The 15,098-nt window shown below is 35.8% G+C and overlaps 1 protein-coding gene across 1 annotated transcript in view; it reads left to right on the top strand.

Moving 5' to 3' along the window:
* LOC140331915 (uncharacterized) overlaps positions 1-15,098 on the top strand; it is a 209,268-nt gene that overhangs the window by 45,014 nt on the left and 149,156 nt on the right. Inside the window, exons 9-10 of the mRNA XM_072413249.1 lie at positions 6,677-6,919; positions 7,731-7,961. Of these exons, the coding sequence (XP_072269350.1) occupies positions 6,677-6,919; positions 7,731-7,961 (474 nt within the window). The remainder of the gene's footprint in view (positions 1-6,676; positions 6,920-7,730; positions 7,962-15,098) is intronic.

Genomic DNA, 15,098 nt, shown 5'->3' with positions numbered 1-15,098 from the left:
AAAAACTTTCCCTGTGAGTATATTTCTTAATATTTGCCTTTCTGTAAGGAAGAAAAAGAACCTGCCTATTTGGGGCAAAGTATTTTTATTAATATCATTATCTTTGATTTATTAAGCACCAACATATTATTTATTATTTGTGCTATACAAAAATTGCAGTTACATTTGACATGTCTTCATTTATACCAAGTACACAGGAGGAAGAAAACCCTACCCCATCACAGTAAAAGGTTTAGTAATTAGTAGACCACCTTGACAAATGTTATGTAACTTTCACTTAATACTTTTAGTGTCTCCGCCTATTGGAGCCTCAGGTCAAAAAGAAAACAAAACAGCAAAATGTAAATTCTGACTTGGAGCTGATTTGTAGATTATATAGGAATGGGTCTTTCCTGATTAGCCATTTGGGCCCTAAGCACTGTATCATGGCAGATACAGGAGTAAGTATTTTGCTCCCTTTATACCCAGACATGCCATGTTTTTTGGGGGGACTCCAGCAGAACCATCATGTAGGAAGGAGTTTTCAGGAAAAAAAAAAGCAGCATTCCTGTATGCAGGAAACCTGGTATTTTGCCATAGATGGGAAAATAGAAGGTTTGCTTTAAAGCCCAAAAAAAAACTTGTTCTTGTTGTACAGTCAGGCTAATAACATGGAAAGTGAATATGTCTTTTTTACTATTTCACCAAATGTATGTAAACTATTAAAGTGAGTCAGAAGTGCATTGCAGAGCCAGATCTCTCACATAGAGAGCATTGGACCGGGTCTCCCACACTCAACAGACCAATCCCTATAGGGTGCCACAATCAACAATACTGGTTAGGTAGCCTGAGGTGCTGCTTCAGTTGGGCTGTAAAGTATTGGACTACTACACGTCAAATACAGTGATAACTCGGCTAACAAAGTTAATTCGTTCCAGAATCCCATTTGTTAGTCGAAATCTTTGTTAGCCGAAATTAGATTTCTCATAGGTTTCTATAGAAAATCATTCAATTAGTTCTGGATGCTGGCCACAATTTAAAGATATGTTTTAAACTTCATTAATTAACTTATTCATTATCTTCTGAGGAAGGTTTGCTTTGACATGAAAAAAAAACTGCAGATTTTGTCTTGGTCATTAAAGCCTTACAAGATGTTTCAAAAGAGTTCAGTCCTTAAAATCACCCACAACCTCAGCTGTGTTTTGCAAAAGATTTATTTTGCAAGTCATGCAAACCACCCCCTCCCCATATCAACCCCCCCCCATGTATGTAAAGAATAAATGCTATAAATCACACCTACCTCTCCAATTCACAGCCACATGTGCACTGTACTGACACTGGTATGAGAAGAGTTTCCCTCTGTGGCACTGTGGAAGCCCCTCTCTATATAGGTCAAAGTGATGTCTCTCTCTCACTTTCTGATACAGTATACAGGAAGTGCTGAACATTCGTCATGCAGTGTGTTATCGTGTAATTTATTTTTTACATTTGTTAGCTGAGTCCCGTAAATAGTGAAAAAAAATATTTGTTAGCTGAAAAAATAGTTAGCAGGGCCACTCATTAGCGGAGGTATCACTCCATTTCCTCTTTTGTGTGATTTCATGTTCCATAATGTTAGTAATGTGACCACACATCTTGTAGTATTCGTTCTGTTTGTTAGCTGTACTTTGCTTTATCTCAGTTTAGTAGTTTTATGGATTTTGATTGCATGCCGTTAAGGGAGGGAGGCGGGGCGGGAAATTCAAAATTTTGTATTGAGTTCCTTTGTATTGAACTCAATGCAAAAAAGCTGTATTGAGTTCAATACAAAGAAATCCTTATATATTATATATATAATTGTATTATATATATATTATATAAGCTACTGTACATTACATTATACACTATTTTTTTTTAAACTTTTTTTAGTTTTTTTTAAAGATTTTTTTTTAAAGGTTTTTTTTATGTTTTATAAAAAAAAAAATTTATTATTAAATTGATAAAATTTTGGACATATTTTGGTAAATTATGCGGTAATTCGGTGAATTAGAGCCTACAATCCAAAATAAATTTCCATGCAAAAAATGTAACGCTTTTTGCATGGAAGTTTGGAAAGAATTAGAATACCCGGCGTTCGCGTACGCGTCCCTCGGCGATTCCTGATGATGTGCGTGCATGCGCCCGTCGATGGGGGTCGTAGCGGAATATTCAAATATTTTGTATTGGATTCAATACAAAGTCCTGTATCCAATCCAATACAAAATAATACAAAATATATTTATGTGGTTTTGTCTATAGGTATGTGACGGACGGTTGGACACTAGGGAGGTGTTTTAGAAAAATATATTATTATACAGTATACCGAATTATCGCATTTTCAGTATTTTTCATTTATTTATGTTCGGACATATTATGTCCGAACATATGTTATGTTCGGACATATTTCTGTATGTTACAGGTCTACAATTTAAAAAAAAAAAATTAATTAAAACCTGTAACGCTTTTGGTACAGAAATCTAGACATCAGTGTAACGCCCAGGTGGTTAAAAGTCTTGTTTTGTTTATTTATGGTTTATTTACTGTTGCTTAACAACAAGCATCCATGTATATAGAGAATCATTTTTAGTGTCTCCTTAGTGTCTCCTTCTGCAAAATTTATACTTTAAGAAACCTTTAATTACCTTTGAAGCTGTTGTTTTATTTTTTTAGGTAAAACAGTAAAAACTGGGCTTGCCACCTAAAGTAGAAATGCGGGCAGGAATTAAACTTGAAAACTTTTACTCTTTCCAGGCCTTTCAAAGGATGCTCTGGATTTTACAAGTAGACAAGGGGGTCAAATGCCATATACATTCTCAGCACATGTTAAAGTCTGATGAGATATTTTCTTATACACTGAAAACAATGCCTGGTATTACTTTTTGAGTATTTTAGGGTGGCTAGGCTTTCCTTCGTCTTAATTAGGAATAATGGAAAATCCGTAAAAAAATTCATTTTTGTTGAATTTTAGTTTCTGACATATAATATATACATTGATATTGTGGGGGCAGCAAAGTTTATATTTTTAGATTTTTCCTAATTGTGTAAGGCCTTCCTAAAGTAGATGTAATTCCAATATTTAGTCTAGTAAAATAATGATTATAACAAACAATTGCCATTTTTTATTTCAATAAAATAGTTTTCTATTTTTTGTCATTGCTGCTATTCTCCAGCAACCACGTCTTGCCTATATGAAATCCAGCAATGGTTGAATGGCATTTTTCAGGGCTGGTGAATCATGCCTATGTAATGTGTTGAAATATTAACTTTCTGTTTTTTTTTTGGAAGCCCATGACAAGGTGACAAGAATGATGAAGTTTTTGTCTGGTTGATACACATACAATAACCTAAATTAGAAACCTACATGGGCCAAACTTAGTAGTGGAGATCTCTAATTCCATTCCTATTTGTTTCAGTTGCTAAGGTTGCTGAAATGCCTAATCATAGTTAGCTAGCTAACTGCAAGCTGTCCAGACCCAGAAGCAGCAAGGCAAACCAATACATTTCCATCACTATGCTTCACAGTTGGTATCTTTTTTCTCCTAAAATGCTTTGCCTTCATTTTGCATCAAACATGTCTACTGTTGCTGCGGTCAAACAACTGTACCTTTCAATACATAGCTTTGTTCCAGAAAGTCTGATATTTGTGCATATGTTCAATGTCAGTCTTGCTCTAACATTCCATTTTTGACAGCAAAGGCAGATGAAATTGTTGTGGTCACCTTCCGATTGTAAAGGAATAGCCTTCCACAAACTGTTGCAAGAGTTCCCTGCAGATCCCAAAATAATTTTAATGCATGCAGCACTTTTAGTATCACTTTAAGTGGGTCTAACTTTCTGTGGGAATCAATTGACACAAATATTGTTTCGTGAACATTTTTTACTGTTTGGTTATAAGCACTTGTGATTATTGTCCTCCTAGATGAAATGAAAAGAGCTAGGAAGTATTGTCAATAGCCTCTCCAGTTGGCAAGTGTTCTTTTGTGTGTTTTTTTTTTTTTTTTTGCATGAGATGGCTGGACTGAGGATAGTCCTGCATTTTGAATGAAGATGATTTTACAAGTCAAATGGAAAGCAATGGAAACAGACACTGAACTACTTAGAATAGGCAGGATGTGGTGTGCAATCAGTCACTTTTAGAATAGAAATTAGTAACTAAACAATAAAGCTCTCTGTGACTTAGTAAAATATGATGCGAAGAAAGTCCTGTCTCTCTTTTTTTTGTCCTTATGTTTTCCCTTTATAGTTAGCTCTCTTGTTTTTGTCCGAGCCATAATTTATGCAACATAACTTCTCCCCATGATCTTTATCCTTAGTGTCTTTCATTCAACCTCTCCCTACTCCATATTAAACACCCTCTGTCCTGTTTGATGTTAATACTTGGCTGTTTTTTGTTTGCATAAATTTTACTGTTTAATATATTTTTGGTCAGTTACAGTACCTTTTACATTATTGAATGGTTCTATTTTTTTAAGCTGTTCTTGTCCTATGTCTGCCATGCAGGTTTTTTTTGTTTTTATTTTACTAAGAGCTGTATGTCTACTTTGAGTTTTTTTTTTGAGACAGTTTAAGCCCGTTAGTATACAGCTTCTGAATCTAATACAACTGGGTTTCTGTAAAAATTTCCTGTCATTTATGAAATTCTGGAATAACTCTGTGAATAAGCTAAGTGTGAATAGACATTTTCAATAAGTGCAGATAACTTAGCAGCTGTGGCAATTAATAGCAAAACCACTATATATACTGCAGGAGAAGAACAATTATTTGATTACCTTTACTAAGATGCTTGCACATGCACAGTTTTAATGATCTGCTAACATTGCTTTAAAGTAAACCTTTCCTTGGTGTAAATTGGTAGTGATTGGTGACTGAACATACATTTAAATATCTCTGAAGTCTCCCAGGGTGCCCTGAAACCCAGAAATCTCATGTATGCAAATTCAGACCTTATGAAGGAAGGATGATCATTTAACCCATTTCCCTTTTTTCCTTTACCCAACTACTTTTCTTAAAATTAAAGTAGCCCTTTACATTTACTCAACACCCCAATTTTAATTGCACACTAAAATACGTTTAGGCTAGGTTCAGACCTACCTCCGAATCAAGCAATCCTGCACAGTTCCTGGCAGCTGGCACCTTGCCAGCCTCTTGGTTGTCTGTACTGCAGTGTTGGTTCTTAAAGAACCATCATGCGGATAATGGACAGCTGGCATACACACTTTCTATAGAGCTATTTTGTGTAGAAGCTACTTGTAGTGTTGTCTCCCTTGAGACAGCAGTTCACTGGCATGAAGAAGCGGTAATCGCACCACAATGTCATTGCCAGACTGAACTTAGTTTAATTCTCTGTCCTTTACTGTAAAGGCTTTCCTCTGCAGGAAAAAAATTCCTGGTTAGTTCCTGTGCATTATGCACACGCACACAGTGGTCCATTTTAAAATTATAGGTTGTCTATATTCCACTGGATGACTTGGGGGTCACCATTGGAATGGTCTGTGCTTAGGAACTAATGGGGCTGGTAATTGTTGCATGAAATACTATTAAAATGAAGCAAGACCCAGTTGAATAATTGTCTTTTATATTTAGAAGCCTGCTAGTTCTATAAAAATTAGGCTGTTGGCCCTCAACATTTATAAATATACATCTAACTGGTTTTGTGTTTTTTTTACTCCTCTGCTGTTGTATCTTCTGTTGCATCTGTCCTTTGTGTGCATTTTTCAAATGAAGGACAGCTTTGCTAAATATTACCTCTTTAAAATCAGCACACCAATTATTTTATCTGTTATTCGTTGATGAGTCCTGGTAGACTTACATTCTCAGTATCAGGGTAGATAAACACTGGCCTGTAACCATGAATAGGCTCATAGCAACATAAGAGCATCTGTTAAGTAAGACTTCATGTACTCACTCTTGCACTTTTTTTGGACAAAAATGTATTCCTAGAAGGAGAAGAAATCTGGGTCCCAGCTTCAGGTAATTGCTGTTGCCTTTAACCAGGTGTTGTGAGGTATTAGTGTGATTTTAAAACCAGATATATTATTTTACAGTTAAAAAAAAATTGATTTACTGTGTTATTAATAAATCCTGATACCTGTGTACAAAGGCCTTCTGGTTGGGAATTATTTTTGTTTTCCTAGTTTTTTTTATACAATTCCAGGATATACATATGCCATATAATTAGATTTACTTTGCTGAAAACAAATGGCTTATAGGAATTTTTACTGATAAATAATAATCTATGGGCTTTATTTATAAAACGGGGAATCAGACATTCCCTCAATCTTCCAGGTCCATGTGTTTCACTGGCAGTAATTGATTCCCACTAGAGAATGTTTGAGGGAATGTCAGATTCGTTTTTTTAAACATAACCCTATATGTTTTACATTTTTGGCACTTTACCATTAAGAAAAACAAAAACCAAAAAAAACATATACATACACATTTGTTAAGCATATTGATGGTATGTAGGAGATCCATATGGCAACCTGGCATTTATTTGTTTAGGGAATTGTAATTTGGAAACTTTTTTCCAACATAGTGCTATCTAGAAAATGCAGTAATGGCAATGTTTGGGTTTTTTGGTTCCAATGTGTATGTGTATCTATACAATACATGTAAAATTGTGTCCTCTAAATGTACTTCCCTTTTTTACACAACATTTATTCAAAACTGATGTTTTTAGATCCAGAATTATGCAATGATTGTAGAAAAACTGCAGAGTGATTTGGACCAAACAAAGCAGTCCCATACCATGGACTTGGATAGGTGGAACCAGAAGACTTTACTGATGCAGAAGGAGCTGATTTCTGAAACTTCAGCCCACCAAGCAGATCTGCTAAAGATGCAAGAATGTAAAGAAAAAATAGCATCTCTGGAACTCAAATTGGAGAGTGCTAATGATGCTCTACAAGAAGCAAAGCAAAAGGTGATGAGACAAAAAATACCTATTGCATTTTAGCCATTTTTTTGCTAGATCAAGACAGTATATTATCTATCTAGGACTGCTCAGTTCTGGACTGTAATCTTGAAGCTATGGTAAAAGCAGAAGGGCGGCTTTGTTCTTTGGCATTAATTATTTGCCATTGGTTGGTCAGTATCCATAGCCCTGATTTTAAAAAAGAAAAACTCACTGCTGTTCATAATTCTTTATAAACATCTTTAATCTGCAAACCTAATGCAAAGATCTCCTAAATGGAGCTTTCAACTTCTCCAAATTTATTAGACATTGATTGGCTTATTTAAGGGAACTTCTAGAGGGGCTTGTGTTTAGGCAAAAGCATTGCCCAGTATGCTGATGTACTCTCTCTGATGTATTTTCTTTTAAAAGTAGATAAAAAACAAAATCTCGTTCAGAGATCTAATATTACTCAACCCTGTGGCCAGTTTATAAAATCCATCAAAGAGCTGCATCTATCTGTGCCCCTACATAGACTCACCACTGATTAAAGTGCAGCTGTGGTGTTGTATGTATGTACATATACAAATATTTATTTATTTTATTAATTTTCATTAATTTTCATTTCGTTCATTTTCATTAATTTTATTTTACTCATACAGTAAAATAATGATGCATTTTAGGTTTAATATGTGTAATATATACCCATGTAAATTGGAAAATGTTCATAGTTTCTCTACCCCATATTTTTGTGCATGTGTGTCTTAATTATGGTTTATCTAAACAGTACAGGACTGCAACCTTCTGGTCACATAGAACACTTTATTTTTCTCTATTCCAGATTGATTCACAGGATCAAATTGTAAAAGGTCAAAATACAGAAATGGAGCACTTACAGCAGCAGGTCAAAACACTTGAAGAGCATATAACCGAAAGCTGCAGCCAAACCAAAGCTTTAGAGTCTGCTCTGGACGTGTGTAAGAAGAAGTTTCGGACATGTATTGACACCATAAAGTCTCTAGAAAAACATGTAGGCCATCTACAAGAACAGTTAAAAGAATCTACTGGAGAGGTATGAAAAAATTTTATTGGTAAAGTGTTAATGTTAAAGAATCTTTTCTTTACCTTTTTTCTTTTACAATTTTTATCTCAAGTTTTTTGCAACTCAATGTTCTATGCCGATGACACGACACTTCACTAGCAAAAAGAAAATCCGTGCCATTTTGTATTGTGCTCTTAAAGTAGCATATATGTTTGTTCAAGAATGAAGGCAATAGCTGATAAAACAGTAGCTATCAGTCCTAGCAGCTTAGATCTTCACCATCCCATTGGATTGCTTCACTAGTAAGGTGCAGGGTGTAGTGGGATAAAGAATGATCTGGTCGACTGGGGTATCTTAAATGTGGTTTTTCAATGCTCTTGTTAGTTTACTGAGTTTATAAGGTGGGCACATTTTTTTTTTACTGAACGTCTGAATTTACATAAAAAAAAAGGTACAATTTTTAGTCAGTCACCAGTTTTACATTGCTGCTTGCCATTTAAAAAAAAAATACCCTGTTAACAACTGCTCCAGAAAAATCTGCATTTTTGAGTCCAGAGGCAGACCTAAGCTCCATGACAAATCCCTGTCTTCAATATTAGTTGCATGAGCCCACTGTGGAAGTGAATAGGAGACTTCCAAACCTCTGTATTTGCCAACTGTACAGTTACTGATAATTTTATTTTCTTCTGCTTTATGCATTTGTCCAATCACAAATCAGCTGCTGGCCACTGTTGATATCAGTTGATATGTTACAATCAATGATGAGCAGCACCATTCCACTTTGCCACACTAGAATGTCATTATATTGGCACATGGTACTAGAGGGAGTCCATGTGGTTACTTTGGTATGGCAACTCTGAGGAACACCATGTATTTGACATTCTGGACCTGCGGTACAATTAAAGCTTAACTGATGGATTTAGAGTTATTGTCAAGTACAGTTTAGATATTTTTATCTTTTTGGCATTACGAAAATTCACAATTGTTCTTCCAGTGGGTAATCTGATCTAAATATTGCATGAAGTGAGAGCTAAGACCTTAAGTAAAAGCCAGGGCTCATACTTGTTTCAGTTTGCCACTGGTAATAATCCTTTGGCCATGGTCCAGGTACAGTAGAAGTTTCATCACTAAGCAACTCGATATATAATTGATAAGGCAGGGAAAGGCCACTCCGGAGAGGTGGAGATTCATTTAAAAAAAATGTAAAGGGGCATGGTTATTATGAAATAGGTGTGGTCAGTGATTATTGACAGTAAGAGAAACTATTTATAATACTTTCCCTACATGAGGAACAAGCAGCCCTTCTGATAAAAGGTGGCACAGTGGGGTCACAGTCTACCTAACACATGGTCACAATGGACCTTTTACCAACCCTTGATTCAGAGGAGTTGTCCTATTTGCACTTTTCAGTGCATGTTTGCCAGTAAAAACCTTGCTTTTAGCTTTAACTATCACTAAGTGTATTAGAATGGGTTTAACGTATTATGTAAAAAAACATAATATTTAGCAGTTATGCATTCTTGTTTCAGTAGGGCATTTTGAAACCTGTGCCCAAATCACCTCTTGGATTTAATTTACTTTGTTTCAGAAAAATTAGGTACTCATGTCTTTAACGTGTTTATATTGAGTATAGACTTTTGTTAAGCAGAAGAATCTATACTTTTTATCTAAGAAAGTGCTTTAGGACAACTGTAAATGAATGATGAAAGGCAGTGATGTTTGAAGAAAACAAAATCTGGAATGAATTCTTTTTATCCATAACAGATTAAAATGGTGTTTTTAACTTCTTCTATGATAGCACTCTCCATATTACTGATCCTTTCCAGCCACATTTAGTAAAAACCTATCTTGCAGAATGCCTGCTAGAAAAATAATTACTGGCCAAGATCAAAGGCGACTTTTTAGAGAAGAAAAAAAATAAAAGTAGAAAGCGGTGCCTTGTCGTTTACTGTGTAAGGAAATAATCCACTAATGACAAGGTAAAAGAGTGCACTTGTGCAACCTTCTTATTCTTGCGTTCCTGCCTTTATCATTGTCTGCAATTGCTTAAAAGAAGACAATTGCAGTTAGTAGAATTGCCTGATTAGGTCTCTGATAAAGGAATATAATAACAGTGTATAAGAACAGTGTGTTATTTTGACAGTTCTCTCTGCGAATTTATACAATGTGTGTGCACCTAAATGTGAAGATGGTATTAATATGGAAAAACTAATGAACGAATTAGGCTGTGTCAACCAGAACTTTATTTGATATCTATAGCAACAGTATTTGTTCTCTAAAACAGAAAAAGAGCTGCACTTTAAGTAAAGATATAAAGTGAACTAGTCACAGTGGGCTTACACAATATTTTCCCTATTTAGCCAGAATATTTTAATTGTGTAGAAGTTTTTTCTGTATTCATAGGTTGCACTGCATGCTTTTTAAAGTTTATTTTAGAGTTTTGTCTTTTTTTTATTTTGCCTTCATGTTAACTTTAAATTGTTTTCTAAATTAATTAGGCCAAAAATTTAAAAAAACATTTTTTGACCAAATTAATTTAGGAAACAATTAAAAGTTAACATTTTTGTTACTTCATTTTTTGGATTTGGATAGAGTGGGGAAGGGTTTAACCCTTGTCAGACCTTTGCAGCTTTCAGTGAATACATGGAATAATGTAATATAATAATATTATTTATATATGTAAGGGAAAATCCTGAACAAGGGCTTTGATGCCCCTGTGGGAAAGGATTTTTGTTTCACACACATTGGGTTTTAAAGTTTTTAGGTTCCTACCTAGAATTAAATCTCTTTTTTATTGCAGATGCTATAGGTAAACATAAATGCCAAAGTAGCAGGGATAAAGGTTAATACATATGCAGCCAAATAAAATTTCAGCCCCACATCGTCGGTGTAGTATGTTGAGGGTGACCTCAGAAGGAATCAGGTAGGGTAAGCAGGAACTAATGGTTGCAGTGTGGATCTAATTGTTTCCTGTCTGCATAGACACATGACCTGATTTTCACCATGTTGACAAACAAAATACAGAAGGAGCCGCGTCTGCAAGGTTGCTCTGCATTCATCTATCATTTGTACTGGTTTCTTGGACACATGACAGGTTTTATTGATCTGTATATATTGTTTAGGCAGTCACTTATACACAAAAAGGTGAGTACAGGCACCAAGGTTGAAAACCACAAAATACATGGCAATTCATGATACTGGTGCAGCTCAATGTCCTTCCCATGCAGTCTTGTATCTGAAGAACTTCTCTCCAGAGATGAATACAGCCAAAGGTTATTTAGGAAACCCACCTAGAGTGGTGAGCAGCATCTCCAATATAAAGTTCACCTATCATTTGAACAAAGGCTTGAGGCTACATCCTAACTAGCATTTCACTAAGCTTTAACAATTAACAGCAGGTCTGTATTGTAAATTAAATCTGACATTTTGGGCACATGCACTTTGTTATCAGTCTTCGTACTCTATTGGTTATGAAACAGAGCACTTTCAGAGGGTTGTATTCACCTCCAGTTTTGACACGAAGGTGAGAAAGATTCATGCTTGCCTTTTTTCAGTTGTAGGCTGTTTGAGTTTGAATCAGATGTTATTAAAGCGAATATGGTTCTCATGTATGGCAATTCATATTAATGCAGTTACTGTGTGCAATGAACACATCTCAAATGCTCCCTGAACTGCAGTGGAACACGGTCAATGTGTACTTTCATCTGCACTCAAAATAGACATCAACAATGTCATCATTTTTTCCACTAAACTATGAGAAGTACAGTTTTACTTGTCCATGTTATAATGGAGGAAATCCAGGCAAAATTTACACATTAAATATCAATTAATTTGAAAACTTTATTTTGGTCTGCATGTTTGGCCTTAGCTTGTTATGTACTGTATGTATCTGGGTGAAGCTCTGTTTCCAAGATTAAAAACTTTGCTATACAGGACTGTGCTGTCAATATATGTTGGTATGGTTGTGACCAATCACAACATTTTCCTGGTAATTCACATTCCCTGGGCTGTACATTACCTGGTAAAATGCAACTGGGTGTGCCTCTGCACTTTAAAATGCAAATACACACCGAATGACATACTATTCATACTATTGTTTAAAGCAGGGGTCCCCAACCCCCAGCTGTCTAACAGTGGGGTCAAGAGAAGGACCCCCAGACCATGGCCCCTGTACCGCAGGCTTAGGGTGATGGGGGGGTTGTGTCTCTGAGCACCATGTATTTCAATGACTGGCAGTTTTTAAATCAAGGAAGGTTTTTACTTTTTTTCATTCTTGATTTTATCTCAGCACTGGTAATCTCATTGATCGTTACAGTTTTTTCTTATTTACATGTATACCCCCAACATCTTCTGCACATTTCATAGGTTCTTGATGGGAACAACAGCAGAACCTAACTGTGCAAAGTGTGTCAGCATGGACACTTCTCCCTTAGTAAAATGTGCAAGAATTTCCTGCCTCTATGTTAGAATTATTAAGTATTCAGTAAAAGTTACAAATTTAAATTACTGAACAGACTAATAAAATGAAGTTAAACATGGTAAAGCTTATATAGGAATTTAGTGAATGGGATATACTTTAAGTACACATTTTTAGCACAGTTGCAGTGTTTGCTAGATATCTCTACTTGTTGACTAATTGCTTTACCATTGTTGCCTGGAATTGGTCTTTAATGTTTTAAAAGCAATAAAACTTTAAATGAGAAAGTTATAAGCAGAGCAGTATGCATGTTTTCCATACCGCAGTGAAAATTCTGAAACTACAAATGACTTTCCCATATTGGTATGCTGAATAATGGAACTGCTTTGCTACCAATAAACTGCTCATAGGCCAGATCCGCACATGGCACAGTTGTTTGTTTCTTAAATAATGCTGGCTGCCATCCAACTGCTCATTCCACACATGGAATTTAAAACATGGCCACGTGCCAGGTTGTAGTATGCCTTCTGTGTAATGAGCGGCGAATTAAGCACCAGTGCCCGGAGGAAGTGTGTTGTAGGGTAGCATGCTTAGGAACATTGATGTGAAAAAAAAGGTAATTACTGTTCAGCGCCATTGTGTGATACGTCATTACTTTTATATGCTCGCTAATTATAACTAAAACAATTGAGGAGATCTTAGCTAATTAGAGCACTCGAGGGACCAGGAGCACATGCCAAGAATCACTTGGGTACTGTTAGAACAAGTCAAGAGAGTTGGCTTTGTTTCATATTGTCATGTAATTGAGACATCTGAAGAGAATAACAGGTTTTGGACAGCAAATGAACACTGCATAATTTGTGCTGAGTTCCTTTGTAGTTGGGATTTTAATCAGATTACGTTTATAACCGTAATTAATTTTATCAACTGTTAACGAATGTTTCTAGGGCATCCTCGACAGACTACATTAGACATTTAAACAATCTTTGTGTTATCATATTCTCCTTTAAGGATGGAGCAGTGAAGCCATTAGTTATTCTATTGTATAATTACCCAGTTCCTTGTCCCTTTCTATTGAATAGAGCAGTTTAAAGTGTATCACTTGTAGTAACATGAAAATAGCAACGCTTGACATGTGGACTGTTAAGGAAGGGTATATGGAAACACAAAATAAAAAAAAGGTACAACCTATTTATTGCTGACAACCAATTAGTATCCAACTGTCACTTGAGTTCAGATATCCAGATATACAAAATTTAATTTAGTGGCTCATTTGGTGGCATCTCTAATGATAGATTTTTTTAATCACAGAGCTGTAAAGTGAGAAGCAACTATTCAATTTTGACTTTTTTGTTGTATTTATTCACTGCACAAATCATATGTAAAAATTGCAGGATTTTTTTTTTTTGTTACTCAAAATATTGCCTTTGGTAGCATCCTCTAGAGGAGGGGTCAGCAAACTTTTTTGGCTACTATGCCATTTTAGGTGGTCAGGAAGGCAAACTAGGCCGGACTCTCTCTCGAGTCCCACACTGATGCTCCGCCCCCACCAGGAATGCCCCTGAAGGGAAATCCCTTTCCTCTTCAATGCATACGGAGCAGAGGGAATATCCCCTTACCCCGGCGTCGAAAGTGTTAACGCCGGCCGCGGTAAATAAGGAAGGGAGGCATAACGAGGCTCAAGAGCCGTGGGACATTTAGTGTGGTGGCAGTACAGATTTTGTATCCCTGCACTGTTTTTCGATTATGTACAAAGGCTGTATAACTGATATCATGACTATTTATAACAAAAGTTTTATCATTAAAAGCAAGATGCAGAATGGTTTAATACCTTTACTAATGTGCATTATTTAAATTAAATGCCCACATTATTTGACTTACCCAGATGAAAAGATTGAAAGCCTCTGTTTCTCTTCCATCTGCATGTTGGGCAGCACATTGGCTCAATTGCTAGTATGTTCCCCTTGCAGAACCAGGGACCTGGGTTTAAATCTGCATGGGTTTTACTTTCTTACAAAATATGGCCCACCGTTCTGGCAGCCATTTTACTACTTTTAAAGACTTCTGGGAATCAGGACAAGTCAATTTATATCTTTTTTTCTTTTTCTTTTGAATTTATATCTATTTTTCTTTTGACGTGTGTTGTGTTGCATTGTAGAGATTTCCCTTCTGTAAAAACAAGAACCTTTTTAACCTTTTTAGCATTGAGGAACCTTTGAAATTACACTCAAGTTTAGGGAACCAAATTTATTTGGGGTCAGTGAGGAAAAAGCCTCTTTCATAGTTGGCCATCAAAAAGAATGCCAACCCTCATAGACATCTAAAAAAATATAACTTGTCATACACCTGGCTACACCAAGCGGTGTTGGCTCCAGAACCATGCAAGCATCATCAAATGGGAGGTCAGTCAGCCATGGTTCAAGGAGCATCTAGCAACATGTGAGCACCAAAGTGAGCACACGGAGGTCAATAAAATCTGATGGGTACTAATTGTATTAGCAGTATGTAAAATACAGTACAGGTAAAAAAGTGTTTATTTCCAGTATTGATGTCTGTATCGTCTGAAGGACTTGCTGGTTTACTTAAAAACCTGTTTGTAAACGAAATCAAATTGTGGATTTTAATTCTACAAACCACCAGGCTGTTGCCTTTCCTCAGGATAGTTACATTAGTTGTCTGAATGGGCCTTTTATTAAACTACATAAAATAGTGAGCAATTAAAGTGCTAACAAATAGTAAACTTTCTTTTT

This window comes from Pyxicephalus adspersus, chromosome 5 (genome assembly GCF_032062135.1).
Source record: "Pyxicephalus adspersus chromosome 5, UCB_Pads_2.0, whole genome shotgun sequence".
Taxonomy (NCBI): domain Eukaryota; kingdom Metazoa; phylum Chordata; class Amphibia; order Anura; family Pyxicephalidae; genus Pyxicephalus; species Pyxicephalus adspersus.
This window is presented reverse-complemented; position numbering and strand designations above follow the sequence as displayed.